We start from the raw sequence: 20,160 nt of genomic DNA, 5'->3' as shown, positions 1-20,160 counted from the left end.
TTACCCCTTCCATGGGCGCTATGAGCAGGTCGTACAGAGCACGGAGCGGGGGCCTGGCGAATGAGCTCTGCCTCCTGGGGAGAGAGGAGGTCCCGTCCTTGATCAGCGACATGGTGTTGCTGACCAAGCTCGTCATGCTCTGGCAGCTCCTGGGGAGAGAAGGGCCGGGGGAGTCAGCAGGGCCCACGCGGGGCCGGCGGGGCCGCGCTGCTCACTCCGCAGCGCTCCGGGCCCTGGAAAAGGCAGGTCAGAGGCCGCACAGCGGGGCCCAGCCCGGCCTCCCTCCCGGCTTCGCCTTCCTCACCTTCCTTTCAGGTAATTTTCACAGAACAGTGAGCACTGACAGAAACCGCAGGGTAAACCAGCTGCACACAACAGCTTACATTTCTATGGAGTTTTTCTGCATAATCAGATGTCCCAAAGTGCTGTTCAAAGGATTTAATTACATCCTCGTGTGAAGCGATTGTGTGCAGGCAAACGTGAGGACCATTAGAATCAGCAGCAGCCACCGAGCGGACAGGGAGGACAGTGCTCCCAGGCCAACTGCTCTCTCGGCAGGAGCCATGGACAAGACCAGGGGTGTGCTGGCCCCAGCCCGGGGCTCGGGTCAGCGGCCGGGAAACTGCCTGGGCCCCGGCGAGCTACAGGCCCCGGCCCTGCAGCTCCCGCATGGTGGGTCCGCTCGAGGGTACTTGCAGACTTGGGCTTTGCTTTTGGCTTCTGTGCGGGGGTTGCCAGGCAGTTTAATCAGTGCAGATGGCACTCTCGATCCCAAGAGCTTGGAGTTTCACACTCCTGAAACAGGACAAGACCATTCATTCCCTTAGAAAGTGGTTCCTGGGGTGCCTGGGTGGCTCAGTTGGTTGCACATCCCACTCTTGGTTTCAGCTCAGGTAATAATGGCAGGGTGGTGGGATAGAGCCCCACGTCGGGCTTCCTGCTCGTGACAAATTTGCTTGGGATCCCCCCCCCCACCCGGCCCCTGCTTGCTCTCGCTAAAATAAATAACCAAATAAAATCTTAAAAAAAAAAAAAAAAAAAGGAGGAAAAAGTAAAAGAAAGAAGGTTTCCTGACCACCGGTTACCTACCAGGCCCTGCTGTCAGCCCTGGGGGCCTCCAGAGGCCACATGGCACAGGTGAGCACAAGAGACAGCAGGAGGGAGACATGTGGATTTCCACTGAAGAAACCAGGCTGCCCCCTACCCGTCCTGCGGCCTCAGCACAGCCTTGGGGGACATTCTCTGCATCATTGCTGGACAGTCAGTGGTATCTTAACCTTGATTTAGACACAATGTACATTTTTGGAGTCTCTGCTATGTCCTTAAGGACACATAAGGAGAAAAAAATGGATAGTCTATGAGATATACCTCCAAGTTTTGGTAAATACTCTGGGTCACTGGTGGTGGCAGCTCTAGTGTTTCCTAAGAAAAGACCAGAAGGCAGCTTTCCCTCCTGGGCCTGGCCAGGATCCATGACCATTTGTGTTTTCAAGGTATGGTTTCTGCCCCAGGCTTTCCCCGCCTCTTTTCAGCATTCTCAACAATGTCCCCCTTGACCTCAATTCCAGGGCCATGCCGCGCCAAGCCGGGAGCGCCCTCAGCAGCAGAGCAGAGGACTTGGAGGCCTGGGAGCCTGCTCACGTCTGTGCCTCTGTCTCGCCCACTCAGGAAACACGTCATTCCAAGCGACTGGGGCTGCGGCGCATCTTTGCCATCGGTGCCAGTAAAGCAGAGATCGCCCTGCAGTGACACTGAGAGGCGCACTAAATTCCACAGAACACGCCGCAAAGAGCAATGGTCCCCTGAAGGAGAGAACCAAATTGCTCTCCAGAGGAGATGCTCTGGCGGAACACGCAGTGTCTGTCACGGCCTGTGTGCACCCTCATCCTCGGCAGACAGAGCTCACAGCCCCCAAAACCCGCACAGTCAGTAGGACGAGGCGGCGACAGGACCACTCAGTGTCCCCTCCACACGCGCCTCCCTTTCCACCCCCTAGACAGGTGCCTGCCCAGATAGCGGCCTTGTAACCCCCGGGGGGCACCTGAGTCTGATTAATCCAGCTGCAGGTGTCCAGGGGGAGTGCCACATCCTCAGACAATGTGGTGGCCACAGGTGCTCACCATGACTGGCAGGGTACTCCCTGGAGGCCTGAGCAGGGCATAATGCTGGCAGGGGTGGTGCCCAAACATGGTTTCTGGAAGTGGCCAAGGCAGTGCCTGGGAAGGAACATGTCTGGAGGGAACCAGGGAGCTGGGGAGGTATCTGGGGGCAGACCTGCTGGGTGCAAATCCCAGCCTGGGGCTCCAGACCTTGCTTTCTGCACCTGCACAAAGGAGAAATGCTATCCATAGGCATGAAGCGTCAGGATTGGAGAAAACATCCAGCACGGAAAGTTGTCGGGAGTCTCAGCTGATGGGTCAGTGAGTGAGATCAAGACCTGGCAGGAGGGAGGGGAACACAGGCAGGATTCCAGAGCACAAGCACACATGGCCATGGTGTCTTTTGACTGAAATCCATGAAGTTCCAGAGGCATCTAAAGGGCCCTACAACACTAACCTATTCCATATGGGCCCTGCCCATGATGGGGCAGGCCTGTGGGGTCCTTGCACCAGGCTGTGAGGAAAGTGGGCAGCTCCAGTAGAGGTGTGGGGATACCAAAGTCACAAGACGCTGACCAACTGCTGGTCAGGCAGAGCCAACAGAGGGCTTTCTGGGAGAGGGGCTTTTGATGTGGGCACCACCATCTGGAGTTAGCGTGCCCGTGGACAAAGTGGAGGCCATTCTGAGCGGACAGAACACTGTGGGGAAAGGCACAGATGTTGGGGGACAGAGACTGGAGTGCCTGGGGTGATGAGTGTGGGGGACAAGCACGCCAGGTGGGCCTGGGGCTCTGGGATTGTGCTGTGGGGAGGCCAGGTACCACCTTAAACATCAGGCTTGCCTGAACAGGAAGCTCCTGCCCCAGGCTAATTCCTTCCCTGATCAGAGGGAGGTCGTCAGAGAATGACCCTTCCCTGAGATGAAGATCAGAGGAAGGTCGTCAGAGAATGACCCTTCCCTGAGAACATTCCCAGTAGTCTCCAGGGCTGGACTTTGCAGAGCAGCCGTGATCAGGCCATGTGACACCCCACCCTCACTCCTGGCCAGTCTGATGGAGAACCATCAGATGCCTTTGACCAGGGCTGGTAAATACACAGTCGATCAAGACATCTGTTTGCTCCGAGCAGGTTTCCCGGGACACTCTCTCTGAGCATCTGTTTCCAGGCAGTGCAGACTCTTCAAGAACCAGGACCTGGGCACCCCAGGTCACACAAACCTGCCAGGGGCTAGGCCCCTTGTTCAAGTCTCAGCTGAACCCCCCTGCCTGTGGCACCTTGGTCTTGTTCTCTCCCCAGCTGTCAAGCCCAAGCTTACATCATCAATCCCTGCTAATTTCCACCCCTGGATGCCGTGTGAGCGTGATCTCTCACACTCTCACCCTAGTCCCTCTCAAGTGCTGGTGGGTCACGGATGAATCATTTTCGGAGCAACAGCTCCCAGGCCCTGATCCCCGCCTGGGTGGGCACACCTGGACCCAGAACGTGGCGGCTTACACTGGTCAGCCAGGAAGCCCCAGAGATCAAGCCTCCAATCTGTGCTTCTGTTCAGGGGAGGACCCCTATCCCTAGAGATGCCATTTTCTTTTTTTTGGTTTGTTTTTTTAATTTATTTATTTGACAGGGATCACAAGTAGGCAGAGAGGCAGGCAGAGAGATGGGGGGGGGGGGAAGCAGGCTCCCCGCTGAGCAGAGAGCCCGATGCGGGGCTCGATCCCAGGACCCTGGAATCATGACCCGAGCCGAAAGCAGAGGCTCTAACCCATTGAGTCACCCAGGTGCCCGAGATGCCATTTTCAAGTGAAAAACAAAAGCCCCCCCCCAAAATACTCCATTCATGTTTAAACGAAAACCAAACAACCCAAAACCATCATTTGAAGTCACAGTTAATCCATGCAGCTCTCTCCCTGGGGCTCCATCCCAGGACCCCGAGATCATGACCTGAGCCAAGGCAGACGCTTAACTGACTGAGCCCTCCAGGTGCCCGGTCTCTTTTAGTTTTAATATATTAAAAATCTACTCACTGCTAGGAAACCGTTGAGGCTCTTTTGACCCACGGCCCCAGCCCCCAGAGCCGGAAGCTTGGCAGTCCTCTCCGCAAGCGCCCTGTGTGCCTGCAGCTTTCAGGTGCCATCACCTGCCCTGGACAGGGGGCACTGTGGACACAACCACCGCGGAGAGGATCAGAGTCATGGCCAAATGGCAGCAGGTCCCGCAGGGCTCTGAGCCCCAGCTGGCAGTGGTGGTGGGTGGGAACCGGTGTGTGGGATGAGGAGCCCTGGGCTGTCCTCGAAGGCACACCTGCCTCCTTCCTGGTGCAGCAACCACATTGTGAAAGAACGGCCACGGGTGGGCCAAGGATCCTCCATGGGGGGAGCTTGCTGACTGCGCCGTGGTGCCTTCTGTGGGACCTTTCAGCCTGGCTGCCTTCTCTCTGCCTCGGAAATCTGACTGGAAGACAGAGAACGGTGCCTTCCACTTCTCAGAATGGGAGCGCAGACACAGCTGCAGACACTGCCTCATGGCAGGAGGGTGAGCCACAGGAGGGGCGCATGTCCGCCAGGTCTGCCGCATCCACACCCCCTCAGGGCCCTATAGTCGTGGTTGTTCCTCCTTTACAGATAACGAACCAAGGCTCCAAAAGAGTAAGGGACCTGTACAGGCCAAAGAGGAGGGTATGAGCCGGGCAGACCTCCCACCTGGTATGGGAGGGGTCTTCGTGCCCCCTCCCCTCCTTCAGGACTCACTGAAGGACCTGCCCACCTGCACTTGCCTCCGATCCCCACATGCCCCGCTGCTGGGTCCCTACAGGTGGAGCTGACATCTAGGCAGCCCCTCCTGGGAGCCGCTCTGCTTCCAGCTTTTTGGGAGCGACCGGCTGTCGGGATTCACAGCTGCACCACCGCATAGCGCCAGCAGGTGGCACTGGCCCCCTTTCCTCAAGGCCCGTCCATTTATTGCTAGGGACCCCGCGGGGCTAATTGACAGCCTAGCTCTCGGCAGAGAGATTTTCTCACACCACACCGCCTTTATTAGCTCATTCCTCAGATGATTTTTATTAATTTACTTCTGGAGAAATATTCGTTTTCTCCCCTGCACGGCTGTCTGGGTGGTAGCGGGGGAAGAGGAGGGCGCAAGCCCGGAGCCGGGGAGGAGGGAGCCTGGCAGCAGGGCGGAAGCTGCCCGGCTTCTGCAGGAACAGAATGCAGGGCCGGAGATGATGTGTGAAGCGCTACAGAGGAGGGCAAACGCATCAGGGCGTTGTTGATGTCTCCGCAATGATGACAAACACCAGGCGGCCTGGGCGGCCTGTGCTGCTCATGAATCTCCTTCCACGGATGAAGAAATCTATTCCCAAAAAAGGGCGAGTTCTAACTGGGACGGGCCTGCAGAAGACCCTGGGTGCTCAGACTCGCTCCGGCTCACAGAGCACACGGCCCAGCCGCCCAGCCGCCCAGCCGTGGCTGTCCGGGCCGGGCGTGTGTTCCTGCCCAGTGAACCAGCGGGGCCCCAAGGGAGGCGGAGGGGGACACCACGAGGCTCCATCCAAACTGCAGGCGCCACGCCAGTCGCCCCTCCCATCAGGGCTCCGTTGGAGGGGGCAGTTAGGTCACTGGGCACACAGATGCACATGCTAAGCACCCACCCCTCCACACACACACTGAGTTCTCATGCTTTCATGTTCAAAGTTGGAGAGCAGACTAGCAGGTGAAAACAAGGGAGCAGGGGCCGGACCCTCCCTTGGGAGAGACTACAAAGGGGCCCCGCTCAAACCTGACCACACCAGGGATGGCCAGAGCCACTAGGCCATGAGATCCTGTCCCTCCTGCCTCTGCCACGTGGAGAGAAGAGCCAGCAACCCAGAGCTTAGTGTGGCCAAAGCACCGGGAGGAACCAGAGCTTCACAGGGACGGGCTGGCTTTGGCTTTCCGCTACTCACATCGGACCCAGAGATAAGTAGCCCTTCACAGGGAATATCCTGGCAGACTGTGAACAGGATTCCCCGATCTGGGGAGGAGGCAGGAGCCCCCGGCAGAGCACTGGGGAGCAGAGAGGAAAGGTGCCACAGCATGAAAACGTAAAGGGGCAAATCTGATGGAGGGAGGAACTGGCTTTGCTGGGGCTCTTCTCCTGAGGGTGCCCGAGAAAGTAGCTGTCCAGCTTCCTGAGTGACTGCCCCCACCCCGGAAGCCCACCTGGGGTGACCGCAGAGAGGCACTAGTGAAGGGGAGACTTGCTTGGAGACTTGCTTCTTGTCCTCCTGGAGCTTATAATATCCTGAGGACTGAGGAAGGCCTGAGACAGTCCCAAGTGTGTATGCACATGTGGCCTTGAAGCTTGAAGGCAGGCAGGAGGGTTGAGGCAGCCTTGGAGTGGGTTTTCTTTTTCCCACATCTCTCCCCGGTCCTACCCCTCTGCTCTCAGTTCCCCACCAGGCACTCGGGGCCTTCCCGTCTCTCTGGGCATGGGGCTCTGGAGGAAGCTGAGCCAGGAGGGCTTATAGCAGGGCACACCAAGATATGACATCTTCAGAACCACCAGAAAGGAGGGGGAGGGAGGTCCCCTTATGGGACATCTCCCAGGGTGGGCTAGATCGAGGCTGTGACGTGCGCAGGTCATGGGAATCTTTAACACAAGGTGGGTCTCCCCTCGCAGGCCTAGACCCTCCGCTGTTACAGGGGAGCACAGAGATAAGCTTCCTGCCTAAGGCCATGAGGTCAGGGCTGTGTCCTTTGGGGAGCCCAAGGCCTGGTGCTCTTTTGATCTCAGGCCCCGAACCCTCATCTGGAGTGCATCTGGAGTGCAAGTCTCCCCCAGGATGACAGAAGGCCTTCCCTGGAGACTGGTCTCCAGGGGCCCTCTGTGAGCAGGACCTAAGCTCCTGGTCAGGGCCGCGCTGGGGGGCAGGGAGGAGCAAGGAGGCTGCTGCCCGGAGTGGGGAGCTTGCTCCAAATGGGGCTGCCTTTTCTCAGCCATATTTCTGACTCGGCTCCTCACCTTCTCAGGATGTCTTTATCAGACAGTTTCACTTTCTAATGGCTGGGTTGGGCAGCTAACCATCAGGGCTCACAGCCGCAGGGGTGAGCCATGCCTGTCCTGGGCCAGAAGGAGCGCTGCCTCGGCTCCTGTCGAGCCCGGAGAGCGCCTCCCCCTTGGTCAGAGGGGTCCTCCCCCTCACAGCGAGCCCTGCTCTTGGGCGCATGCCCACCAGACAGTGAGCTGAGCCCTTTGCTTCCTTCCTCCCCGCCCTCAGTCCTGCCCAGGATGCTTCAGATTCCCCTCCAGGGCTCCGAACTCTGAACTGAGTCTTCTGAGGGACTGGAGCTGGCCTGAGATTTGAACAAGTACCTGGGGTTTAAGGCACCAGTGGAAAAATTAATTGGCAAATCCATTATATTCAAGTAGCCAGAGATGCCTCAATTCAATTTAAAAAGGTCTCTGATAGCGTTCAGTGACTCTCTGCTGAACATCTCGCACGAAGGGCTGTCTCCTCTGGGAGAGGAGGGCTGTCAAAGGCATTTTAAGTACTTCTTCAGGAAGCTGCCAGTGCTTTCTGCCTGCTCGCCTCCTTAATTACCAACTGCCCGGCTCGCCGGGTCTGGCTCCCTCCACAGGAGGAGAGCTGAGGCTGGGTGGGCTCAAGCAGGGACCCTTGCTTTTCCAGCAATGCTGGCTTCTCTTTAGTTCAAGGACCAGCCGGGGGCTGCACGTGGCTTCTGGCCTCTTGCTCTTGGACTCTCCTAGAATGTTCAGTGTGTCGGCAGGTTCGTGGCCACGGTGAAGGACTGTGGCACAAACCTTCACCCAGAGGAGTGGCCGCCTCTGCTCAGTCGGGGGGCTCTGCTCTCTGTTTTAATGCGTATGAGGCCCCAACAACCAACCCTGCAGCATCTGCCTTGGGAAAACCTGATGCGCAGGCCAGCCTTGCACAGGCATCTCCTCCTGACTACGTTCAGGAGCTGGGACAGATGCCCCCAGCCAGGCAGTCCTTGGGGGACAGGCTTATCATGGACTCAGGGATGGAGAGAAGAAACAAAGATCCTGTGGTGGTCTGTCTAGCTAATGCGTGTCCCATAACACAGGAAAACCCCCTTCCAGAGGGCCTTGCCCCGTACACGATTTGAGTCAAACATGTCTGCCTCCCTTGTGTCCAACAAACCTGTGGAGACTCACCTACTGGCTCTTAAAGAACCTCCAGAGCTGTATTAGTGTTGTCCAGAGACAGAAAACACCACCTCAGGGGGCCGTGAGCTCCCCGTCACTGGAGGAGTTCAAGCAAAGGCTGTGATCATTTGGCAGGGGTGCTAGACAGGTAGGAATTTGGGGGCCAGAGCACTGTCTTTGAAGACTGACAGACCTGGACCGTAAAGCCAGCTCTGTCACTGACGAGCTGTGTGACCCTGGGCAATGAGTCTCAGGGCCCTCATCCTTAAGAAAGGGTTGCGATAGTTCCCCTCACGGCTGTTGTAGGGATTGGCTAAGATAATGCGGGGAAAGCACTTAGCACGGTGCGGGGTTCTCAGTAAATAAGCAACAGACATCCACCACCACCATCATCATCATCACTGCCATGGCTATTCCTGTCTGTCTCAGTCCCAGCCAGCGGCCTTTCCTTCCTTTCTTTCCTTCCTCCTTCCCTTTCTTCCTTCCTTTCTACCCACCCTCCCTCCTTCCCCTAATGAACAAACAAGTACCTGCACCCACTCAACACAAGGCAGGTGGCAAGGTGCCCTGGGGGACACAGAGAGACATCAGATGTGATCTGGCCTCAGAGGAGGGCACAGCCTGGGACAGGACAGGGCACGGATACACGTAATTAGGATGCATGGCTTCCATGGCTTCCTTCTTGAGAGGTAAGAGTGCCCCGGAATTTCAGAGGAGGAGGAAAGTATTCCCAGTGAGGGCAATCCAAGATGGATTTGTGAAAGGGTCTTCTGGAGAAGGACCCCAGGGGAAAGCCCTCCCTGGCTGTGTCCCATGCCCAAGCCAAGGCCTTGAGGAGGGAAAGGGCAGGTCCAGGGTCCCTTCAGGTGAGGACAGAGCATAAGCGAGAATGCAGTGGGAAGTGGGAAGAGTGGCAGAGCCAGGCCGTGGGAACTCAAACACCAAGCTCTGCCACTTTACCTTGGGGCCCCTGGGACCTCGAGTGGGAAGGTGATTGATCAGAAGTGCACTCCAACCAGGGCAGGACGTGAAGACGAGCGGCCTGCAGGCCCGGTGAGTGGTGAAGACAGCAGTGTGACCAATGGAGGCTCAGCCCGTGGGAAACCAAGCCCAGATCTTTGCTGACAAGGTGGGAGACTCGGGCCAGAAAATTTGCTGAGCATCAATGACCTGGCAAGTGTGCTCCTAGGATCGCTTTAAATGGCCATGTCAGGGGGACAGTGAATCTCCAGGAAAGGTCGTGGCAGCGGGAATAGACAGAGAGTTGGAGACCAAAAATGAAATGTTACAGGGTTCACCTGGCAGGTCTCTGTGGGGAGGTGACCTAGAGTTAGCAGAATGCAGGAGGCGCCCCGGGGGCAGGGCGGCAGGCCAGGCTCAGCACCCTTCAGGAGCTGTACAGGGTGTGGGCCTTAGGCAAAGGCCGAGCAGCACTTCTATATAGAAGGCAGACTGAGTCAGTAAGTCTGGGTCAGGGCTGAGGCCAGGTAGTCACCTTTCAAGTGACTTCTGATAGAGCATTCCTAACATCACACCTGTACCTCATTTGCCCCCAGAGAAACACAGATGGGGGTGGGGGTAGGGGGTAGGGGTGTCCCATGAGCAGGAAGCTGGCAGATGCCTAGAGGTGGCGCACTAGGCAGCAGGGGTCCTGAGGAGGGCTGGTCCGTGTGCCTACTGATCAGCTGGATGCCAGGACAGGGGCTCCTGCCTGAGGCCTGGGGACGGACCCACCTATGGAAGGAACAGCTGTTGGCAGGAAGACCCCTGCTCAGAATTACCACCGTTGCAGGGATGCAGGTCAGGACTGGGGAGAATGCTCAGCCTTCTTGTTGGCGCCAGGAGAGCAAGACAGAGTCCTGGCCCAGAGCCACAGGGCCACCACCAAAGAGCCGAGGACAGGGCTGGTAGGATACCAGTCAGAAGCTGAGCTATGGCCATAACAGACATTTAGCTGGGTTACCGTTCTGCGTTGATTCTAAGTCTTTCTGGTATTTGGTGGCCTGAGAGAGGCTGTTAGGGGAGGAAGCACTGAACTACCTTATCATCAGGTTCTGGAGCAGCAAGCTGATTCCTGCACCCCCCCTCCCCCCCACCAAAGGACCTTTGGTGCCACAGAAACTTCAGTCCTAGGGGTGCCTGGGTGGCTTAGTGGGTTGAGTCTCCAACTTGATTTCAGCTCAGGTCATGATCTCAGGGTCCTGGGATCAAGCCTTTCACTGGGCTCCTGCTGAGTGGGAACCCTGCCGGAGGATTCTTCCTTTGCCTCTCCCTCTGCTTGCACACACATTCTCTTGCTCTCTGGTAAGTAAATAAATCTAAGAAAAGGAAAGAAAAGAAAAGAAAGGAAAAGGAAAGGAAAGGGAAAGAAAGGGAAGGAAAGAAACCTCAGACCAGGTGGGGAGAGAGAGAAACTGCTTACTACACTGTTTATCTGTCACCACATGGATATCATCCTCATAATTCCCATTACTACTCCATTTTCCAGATGAAAAAATAAAAGGCTCAAGGTCACCCACTCATGAAAGGTCCCAAGTCCAGGTCTGCCTGGCCCCAGAGCCCAAGGCTCCCCACCAACTATGTGCCACTCCAGGGAAAAATGCCTAGCTGTACAGAACGCAGGCATAGCCAGAGCCCCATTGTGCAGGAGTGTGCGGCATTCCTGCAGCCTGCTCTGGGGCGGCGCCGGAGGCAGGGGCAATTCGGATGTTTATAAAGAACTGCAACCATGCGTCCACGTAGACACATGCGTGACACAAATGCAGAGACAGTTACAGGTCTGCATGGTTTCCAGCAGACTGATGGGGCTGACCTTATGGGGTCAGCTTTATTTCTCTGCAGTCACTATTCTTCCCTGTGCCTCCAGGAATCTGGGAGAAGTGGGCCCCAGTCTGCTCTGCAGTGCCCCCCTCATCTCGTCCCACCTTCCCCGCAGGCCAGGCTTTGGCTCATGGATTTGCAGGGCAGGGAACATTCCTCCCACCCCACTGCCTAGGTCTGACTCTCCAGGGTAGGGCGGGTAGGGGTGGGATGGGGGAATCAGGTGCTGCTGATGCCCCTCCACATGGTCCCCGGGAGGGACACATGAGCAAGCACTTCTGAGGGTTCTTCAGGAGCTTCCCCCTGCCATCCCCAACATGGGGTGACCCGATCTAGAGGGCAGCCTCCCAGTCCTGCCACATCCTGCACATCCAATAACTCTCCTTGCTGAGGTCCTCTGCCTGGGAAGCAGCCCCTCCAGTGGGAAGCAGCAAGTGGCTGAGCCCACGGGATGCACCATTCTGGAAAGGGCCATGCTGGAGCCACAACAGCCACACCGTGGCCTGCCCGCTGTCACCTAGGCTGTCCTTTAGGCTCTCCTCTACCAAGCCCACAGTCACAGGAGCCTGCTTTCCACGGGATGGCAACACCTCTCCTCCCTTCCTGCAGGAACTCAGCTTTTGTGGGGGACTCTCTTGGAGGACTCCCACCAGGCCCCAGAGTCTCATTTACCAATTCACCAACCAGTCTCCTTTTAGAGGGGGCTGGCGCATGGCTGGGATGCTAGCTAAAGGTGGCAGAGACCCTGGCCCCTTGTGGCACCTCTAGAACACTTGGTTGTCCTCTGTGTAGGCTCTAGCCACTCATTTCTGGGCACCAGGGAAGGCTTCCCCCTGCACACCGTGTCACACACTGCCATAAATTTGGAAAAATCCAGACCTAGCGTGTGTACTGAGCCAGCGGTAGCAACAGAGATCTGAATATTTCTCTGGGATCTTGGCCCTGATGCCGGATGGGTGCACTGTCAAGGCCATGGCACCGCCCTGAGACCCTGAATCTGGGGTGCAGTCCAAAGCCGTCCCGTTCTCCGATCCCCTGTAGCAACTGTGACCTGACTTTCACAGGCTCAGCCATGCGCGGGCGCGGACCCCATCTCCCCCAACCCTACGTGGGCGTGGGCCCTCCAGCCATCAGCAGTCTGTGTAACTGGTAACTCGGAGCGTTCCGAGGGATGCAGGCCAGGGGGCCCCTCAGGGCTGCCGCTATGCTGAGTGGGCCCGCCCCGGGGCCAGGGGGCTAAACAAGGAAAGACTCCTGACTGTCTTCACTGGCGCTGCGGGCCCCGCACTCAGGTAAGTGTGGTTTCCACCACCGCACACTGGCAAAAAGAAAATCAGTGGTTGTGCAGACCTCGAATCAAAGACACAACAGACAACAAGGCCAGGGGTGGCAAGAGAGAAGGCTCTAATGCTGGGTCTCACTCCATGTGCACCAGCTGCGGCAGCCTCCTCGCCAGACCACCCTGGCAAACTGCCCAGAACCACAAGGCCAAGGACCCCGGGGATCACCCTGCTGGGCAGCCTCGGGGAGGGGAGCTGCTGCTGCTCTGGCACACAAGGCCCTAGACATACACACACACACACACACACACACACACACACACACACACGGCTGCCTCCACTGCCCTCCGAAGGCTCTGAGGGACCAGTGTTCTTCACCACCCTTAGTCGCCAGCAGGAATCTGAACACAAGCCCCTTCTTAGCCATTGCCATTCAGCGACAAAGCAGCTCACCTCCTCAAGGAGATCGCTGGACAAGGAAGGGTCAGAGAGGGAGGCCTGGGACCCCAGGGCAGGGCAGGGCAGGACTGGGCACTTGGCAACCCTCAAGGTATGGGGGACACAGGAAGGCACCTGCCAGCAGGGCACTGGCAGGCATGGCCTGAAGTCAGTGCTGGCCCCTGCTCCTGCCTGGGTCCCCAGCCCCCAGCCTGCGTGTGCCCTTCGGCTGTGAGGTGTAGGGCCAGACTGGAAGTTCGCAAAAGCCTGCACTGTGCTGGTTGACAGAGACACCTTTGCCTCTGTGGTCCCTTCTATAACGCTACTCCCCTTGGATGGAAACCAGAACCTCCTTCCTGGGTTCATCAGGAAGCAGCCGAGAGCCCTTGGCATGGCAAACTGTCTGAGGCCTTATGCCTCAACTGTGTTGAAACTGAAGAAACACAGGTTGTTGCCCTCATACAGTCTGCCCTCAGAAGCCCCTAAAAGGTGAAGATTAGAAGTGTCTGTTGATGTGGCTAAGGGAGCTAATTGCAGAGCAGACAGCAGCGAGGCCCAGGCTCCCCACCCAGCCCCGAGGCTGGCCCAGTCCTCACCTGAGATTGCACTGTTTAAATGAACCCACAAATTAATCCATGGTATTGTGCTCATCAGACCTACGTCAGAGCAGAGGTGAAGGACGAAAACCATTTTTCCAAAATGAGCAGTTCCATGACCCAAAATCCACAGCCATTACCATGCTGGGATGATGAGCTAGGGTCTCAGACAGTCCTGCTTTGACCCCTTTCTTACCATATGCCCAAAGCCCTGAAAGGTCTTGACTGGCTTCTGGCAGGCCTGTGATCGGGCGGGCCACGGAGGCCTCATGGCCTGTCTTTGGCTTTATCTCATAGGAAAGGCAGGAGGTGGGGTCCGAAGAAGAGCAGGTGAGTCCCCATTCTAGGGGCGACCACCTGCTGCATACAAATTTCACCCCATCTGCAGTTTACCCACCCACGGTATCTGAAGAATTCCCCCGTGGCACTGTCCTTCCCACTTTACTCAAAACAGTAGAAAGCCAGGCACCTGGGTGGCTCAGTGGGTTAAGCCGCTGCCTTCGGCTCAGGTCATGATCTCAGGGTCCTGGGATCGAGTCCCACATCGGGCTCTCTGCTCTGCAGGGAGCCTGCTTCCTCCTCTCTCTCTCTCTCTGCCTGCCTCTTTGCCTACTTGTGATCGCTCTCTGTCAAATAAATAAATAAAATCTTCAAACAAACAAACAAACAAACAAAAAAAACAGTAGAAAGCCACCAGATATGAGTGTCTTCTATGCATCAGGAAGCCTGCCAGTGTATTATTTATACTTAAGCTCCTTTAATCCCCACCTTAAGGGAAAACTGCGAGGTAGGAAGCACGTCCCCATTGCTTCCTCATTCCCCAGCAATGAGGAAAGAGGCGGACAGTGTTCACACAGCAGGAAGGCAGCAAGATCAGAACCTGAGCCTTTGCACTGCTATTCCCAGCCATGCTGGCATCTCCCGGCAATCAAGAGTCACCTGCTCAACAGGCCTGGACGCTGGCAGAGGAGGACGATACAAGGTGCGGGCTTGTCCCACTAGTCATGTCCCCCCAATGAAACTAACAGCCATGCAGGACATGCGTGAAGTGGGAGGGGCGAAGGAGGACCTGGAGGTGAAGCAGCTTGAAGTCGCAGTCTCCTCCAACCACGCTGCCAACCCCATCCCTGGCCCCTGGCTCCCATCTCACTCAGCTCAGCCCTGGGAAAGTAAACACACATTTGTCACCCCGACAGCACAATAACGAGAGGAAACGGGCCTGCGGTGGGAGCAGACGGGGCTCCCTCTGCCCCACAAAGCAGGGCTGCCAGGCAGAGGCTGCCTCCTCCCAAAGCACAGTCACTTCCCTTCTGTGTTCCAGGCTTCACATGCTGTCCTTCAAAGTCAAGGCTGTGTCAGGGACCTGAGAATCTGGGACGTCTTTCTGGTAAGTTCTAAATGTGACTCCCGGGTTGTGGCCAGGCAACCAAATGAAAGCGGGATAGCTGGACACCGCTTTATCTGGACACCGCTCAGCTATCACCCTGATAAAAGGATATAGGGCTGTGCTGGTTGGCAATTTCAATTCTGACTCATCTTAAAGCCATGCAGGCTTATTTGGTCAAGTAATACGACCCACCCCGGGTCTCAGGGAGGATGGGTGGGCTTGGGTCTGGACATGTCCTCCCTCCAGGAAGGCCAGCACCCCTACTTGCCCTGACCTCCCTCAGTCTCGGGTGTTTGGCCCACACGTCACTGACCGAAGCCGGCAAAGCAGAGGTGCAACGCTCTGCCTGGCTTCTGCCTGCTGTTCGGAAAGGCGGCCCTTGGGCTCTGTGAAGAGGCAGCTAGCCGGCCCCTGGATCTCCCATCCCGGATGAACACGGATGGTCACATCAAACCTGTCATTCTTTTCTCACTCGACCCAGAGGTGCTGCCGTTGCGCCGAGGCCCTGAGGCCCCTGGGAGGGTGGGGCTATGGACACATCACACTCACTCCTGCCAATTCATGGCTGGCAGCCCAGATGGCTGGAGGAGCAGGAGCCGCCGGAAGCCAGTATCCCACCGCCGGGACAGGAGACCAAGCTGAGACCAAGCCGGCACGCACCTGTTGAAGAGGTTGTTCCGGCGAACCATCCGCAGAAAGCCGGTCGGGTCGGTAACGGAGTTGAGCTTGTTGTTCATCTCTTCGAACTGCTGGTCCATGATGTCTCCAGCTTCGCTCTCCGTCTCACTGCTGGCACAAGCCCTGCAAGGAGAACTGCAGCGTAAGCCAGCGGGAGAGAGGAAGCGCTCAGCCCCGGAGTCTGCCCTGAGGTCCCGGGTTACCCCTGCCCCCACCACCCTGCAAACCCCCGCTACTGAGGCCTCCCTGAGGCCTGTGTGACCTGGTGCCCTGCGGCCTGCGGTCTCATCCCTCCTCCGTCTAGTGCTTGAGGAGATGCACTCTGGTTGGCTGTTCTGGTGGTCGCCCCCACTTGGCTGTGAAGCCCCTACAGCCGGTGCAGTGCCTGAGCCAGACTTACACCCCAGCGTTTCACATAAAGACACACAGTAGATGCTCAACAGCTGGGTGCTGAACAAGCAGCGTGGTGGGCTAACTGCGTGATCTTCCCAGATCAGAACTCCGGCAAACGTGGCAGAGTGTACTCTTCCCAGCACACATTCCAGTCTGGCCCATTTCAGAAAGAGTAACTAAGCCCCTAGCACGGGCCAGGCTCAAGGTCTGGCTCAAAGGGGCCTCAGGAATACCTGGCCTAAAAGGCAATTTCTTTTTTTTTTTTTTTTAAAGATTTTATTTATTTGACAGAGAGAAATCACAAGCAGGCAGAGAGGTGGGCAGAGGAGAGGAGGAAGCAGGCGCTCCCTGCTGGGCAGAGAGGCCAATGCTGGGCTCCATCCCAGGACCCTGAGATCATGATCTGAGCAGAAGGCAGAGGCTTAACCTACTGAGCCATCCAGGTGCCCCTAAAAGGCAATTTCCACACAAGGGGACAGATATGCATACAAGTAGCGACAATGCCAGGCAGAGAGAGCGCTGTTTGAAATGTGGGCTGGAGAAGCCCTGCTGATGGGAGCCCACTTTCCAAGCTCACGAGGAGGATGCCACAATTTTCAGATTAATAAATTCATATTTCCCCTATGACAGACTGCAACAGAAAGAACATCTACAATGGGTTTTAAATAAACGGAAATACCCAGGAGTGCTTTGATTCATCAGCATGATTAAAATGACAAAAGGCTTGTTAACTGTCAAAGCCAAGCACTTGTGCTCCAACCGGCCCCCTGTGGTGGCGAAGTGTTGGGGGAGGGTGCTGCCCACCTGTGGCCGCCCTCCTTCCAGTTGTTCCCACACCTCATCATGCCTGAGGCTGGCACAAGCAGGGCCCCACGCTGGGCCCTGCCGTCCTCCGGCAGTATGGTTACGCTCAGACTTTGTGGAAACGCTGAGTGACATCCAGGCCACAGACAGCTCTCAGTCCTCACTGCTGACTGAGAGCCAGTGTGGAAGAGTGGAGGGCGCCAGGGCCCTGGGGGAAGAAGACAGACTCTACACGAAAACCTCTCAATGCTGAGGAAGTGGGATCTGGAGAGGGATGGACTTGCCATCACCAAGAGGGACGGGTTCTGCGTACCAAGAGGTGGCTTTCACGTGAACATGACCTGCTTCAAACAGACAGGCTGGCGAACCCGGAACATCAGGAGGTCACAACCAGAGGGTACTAAGCCCCTCGCTAGACTGTTACGGAGCCAAGTGATAAGCAGTGTGAGGAGCTGCATGAAAAACCTGAATGCTCTGTGTGACGGGCCGGCTTGACTGGGTCCCCTGGGTGACCAGCCATTTGGTCAAACGTTATTCTGTGTACTGGAGGGTGTTGCTGGATGAGATTAACATCGGAGTCTGAAGACTGAGGAAAGCAAACTGCCCTCCCCCATGTGAGTGGGCCCTGTCCAATCCACTGAGGGCCTGAACAGAACAAAAAGGCTGAGTAAGAGAGAATTCCACCTCTACCAGACTGTCTTCAAGCTAGGATATGGGTCTTCTCCCGCCTTCAGACATGAACGCAGCCTGGAACTTACACCATTGGCCCTCCTGGGGGGCCACCCTCGCTCATCAACTGCAGATCTTGGGACTTTTCAGCCTTCGTAACCAAGTGAGCCAATTCCTCATAATAACCCTGTGTGTGTGTGCACATGTGTGTGCATGAGTATGCAAGTGTGTGCGTGCACACACGCAGGTGTCCCATTGATTCTATGTCTCTGGAGAACCTAGACTAACACACCGGCCAAGTAGGCACCAGAGCCCTGACTCAGCCATGTTCTTCACAGAAGGTCATGCAAAGGCCCAGTCACTGGGAAAGTTTGCCAAGAGCTGAAGCCCTAAAGGTGTCAGAAGTGGAGCAGTCCTCAAAGAGAGCCCAGAGGTCTGATTTCGGGGCCAGTTATACACCTTCACCCCAGAACCCCGCTAAGCGCTGGTAAAGCCATTAGTCTGCTTTTCTTCCCAGCAGTCTGACTGTTCCTACGGCCAGAAGAGCACTTCAAAGCCACCTCAGCGCCTAGCACGGAGTAAGTATGCCACGGAGAAGAAACTGGTGAATGAATGAATGACTTGAGCTGGAGAGCATTTTATAGTATGCAAAGTATTTTTATTTTATTGTCTGTGTGTAGCTCTTACTGTCTCCATCTTCTGAGACTAAGGTTTAGAGAAGCAAGGAATGTGGCCAAAGGGCACCAAGAGGTAAAGCTAGGCCTGAACGCAGGTCTCTGGAACTGACCTCCCCTCCCATCCTCTCCCCACCAACCCCAAGGCTCTAGGCTTCTCACACTTCCAAGTCTCTCCCAGCTGGGGTTTGACGAGGTGGGGGGAGGGGTGAATACAGAAAGCAAGAGAAACCAGGAAGCAACAGAGCACCTCAACAAATCACCATGGCTTCCATCCTGCCAGAGAGCAGGGGATGGGGTTTAATTCCTCTCTCGGCCCCATGGCGGCAGCTGAACAGGCGAGCAGCTGAAGGTTTGAAATGCTCCCCCCGGGGGCTGAGGGCCCTTCACAGAGACCCTGGTAAATATCACTCAACAAGCTCCCCTGTCCAGGGACACATTCATCATCTGAATGCGACTGCCGGCTTGGAGCTGAGCAGTCTGCTTGTCATTCCGTGCTTGGCAAAGGGGAGAAGAATTGGCTGGAACTGGTATCAGCCTCTATTATCTTGCAGTCCCACTCTTGCTGTCAGCCGCAGACAGAGCCCTCAGAATCTCATGCCTAATGGGGTTGTTTCCTATTTGCTGACCCTTCAGAGTACTAACACTGAAGGGAAAAACAAACAGGAGATGTCGCAGACAAAGGAATCTTCCATTTACCAAAACAAGCCTCATCTCTACAGCAGGGATCCCAAGAGGGCCTTTGTATCACGATCACCAACCCCCACCATGTCTTTGAGAGACTTTCTAGAGATGGCACATTACCTAGTCTGATTCCACCCGCCTTGACTCAACAATGAGTTGGAGCAGGACCTATGTGCCAGGATTGCAGAGGCTAAACAGAGGAGGGTCACATTACACCTGCCTTCAAGGCACTTACAAGCGAGTATGACTAGTGGTTACTGGCCAAGATGGATTAAGGAGTAGTACAAGGAGGGTAGTGACCTATAACCAAGATAGGGTTATAGGGTATAAAGGGTATAAAGGCTTTCCCGGAACTTGCTGCATCTCAGAGGTATCTTGAAGAATACAACTTTGATAGGTAAGGCTTGGGGGGAGGGTGCTTCCAGGCAGAGGGAATGCGATGAACAAAGGCGTGGAGAGAAGACAGTGTGGGGGCCCTTTGGGGCCAAGGGAATAGCCCGGTTGAGCTGGAGTAGAGGGTGTGTGAGTGGGAGGGAGGAGGAATAATGGTGGAAAGCTTCGAACTTGGAAGGCGGTTGAGAACTGTCAGCCCAGATCTCTGAACATGGGATGACAGGCTCAGGGCTGCTTTTGGCAGGCAGTCAACTGGTCCAGAGAGGAGAATGTGGGATGGCTGGGTGGCTATTACCAGCACCTGCTCAGAAACAGCCCTGAGGGCCCAGAGTCAAGCTCCTTGAAGCCTGATCAGCCCCTACACCAACCAGAAGCCCCATTTTTGGTAGTTACCATCATGCTAATACATGAATGTGCTTGAGCCTCAACATGCCAGGTGAGGCAAGTCTTCCACAAACCCCTGGGCTCAGAAATCTTGACAGTGGCTCCCTCCTCTGCTCTAAGCCTCCATTCCCTATCTCCCCTACAGACAGACTAGCTGGGCATAACCCAACTTTCTGGATTCCTCCCCATTTTTTTTTTTTTTTTAAGATTTATTTATTTGAGGGAGAGAGAGAGAGCATAAATGCGGCGGCGGCGGGGAGAAGCAAAGGGGGAGGGAGAAGCAGGCTCCCTGTTGATCAGGAAGACTAAGGTAGGGCTCGATCTCAGGATCATGGGATCATGACCAGAGCTGAAGGCAGACATTTAACTGACTGAACCACCCAAGCACCATTTCTCCCCGCTTCTTGTTCTCTGTTATCAACAACACGGTTCCGGCTTGTCCTCGGGGTGGGCCAACTATCCTATTAGTCTAGACATATGAACAAGGCTGGCAAGGCTGAGAGTGGAAAAGTGGGAACTGGCAGAAGAAATACACCAGGAAAAGAAATTTGCCTGGGAAACTCACTGAAGGGACAGGAGCAGTTAAAATATGGCAGATGGGCAACTGGTGGCAAAGGGAGAAATGGAGAGTAGAAGGTGGTCTTAGGTGGAAGAGGAATGGGTTCAGTTTGGACGTGCCGAGCATGCAGACAAGAAGTT

At 56.0% G+C, this 20,160-nt stretch overlaps 1 protein-coding gene across 8 annotated transcripts in view; it reads right to left on the bottom strand.

Moving 5' to 3' along the window:
• The window catches only part of TTC28 (tetratricopeptide repeat domain 28), a 648,175-nt gene that overhangs the window by 28,002 nt on the left and 600,013 nt on the right, over positions 1-20,160 (bottom strand). For all 8 annotated transcript variants that reach the window (XM_032311632.1, XM_032311633.1, XM_032311635.1 and 5 more), the window contains 2 exons: positions 15,443-15,583; positions 5-149 (listed from right to left, as the gene is read on the bottom strand). In XM_032311632.1, coding sequence (XP_032167523.1) covers positions 5-149; positions 15,443-15,583 — 286 coding nt within the window. The remainder of the gene's footprint in view (positions 1-4; positions 150-15,442; positions 15,584-20,160) is intronic.

This window comes from Mustela erminea, chromosome 13 (assembly GCF_009829155.1).
Source record: "Mustela erminea isolate mMusErm1 chromosome 13, mMusErm1.Pri, whole genome shotgun sequence".
Taxonomy (NCBI): Eukaryota; Metazoa; Chordata; class Mammalia; order Carnivora; family Mustelidae; genus Mustela; species Mustela erminea.
This window is presented reverse-complemented; position numbering and strand designations above follow the sequence as displayed.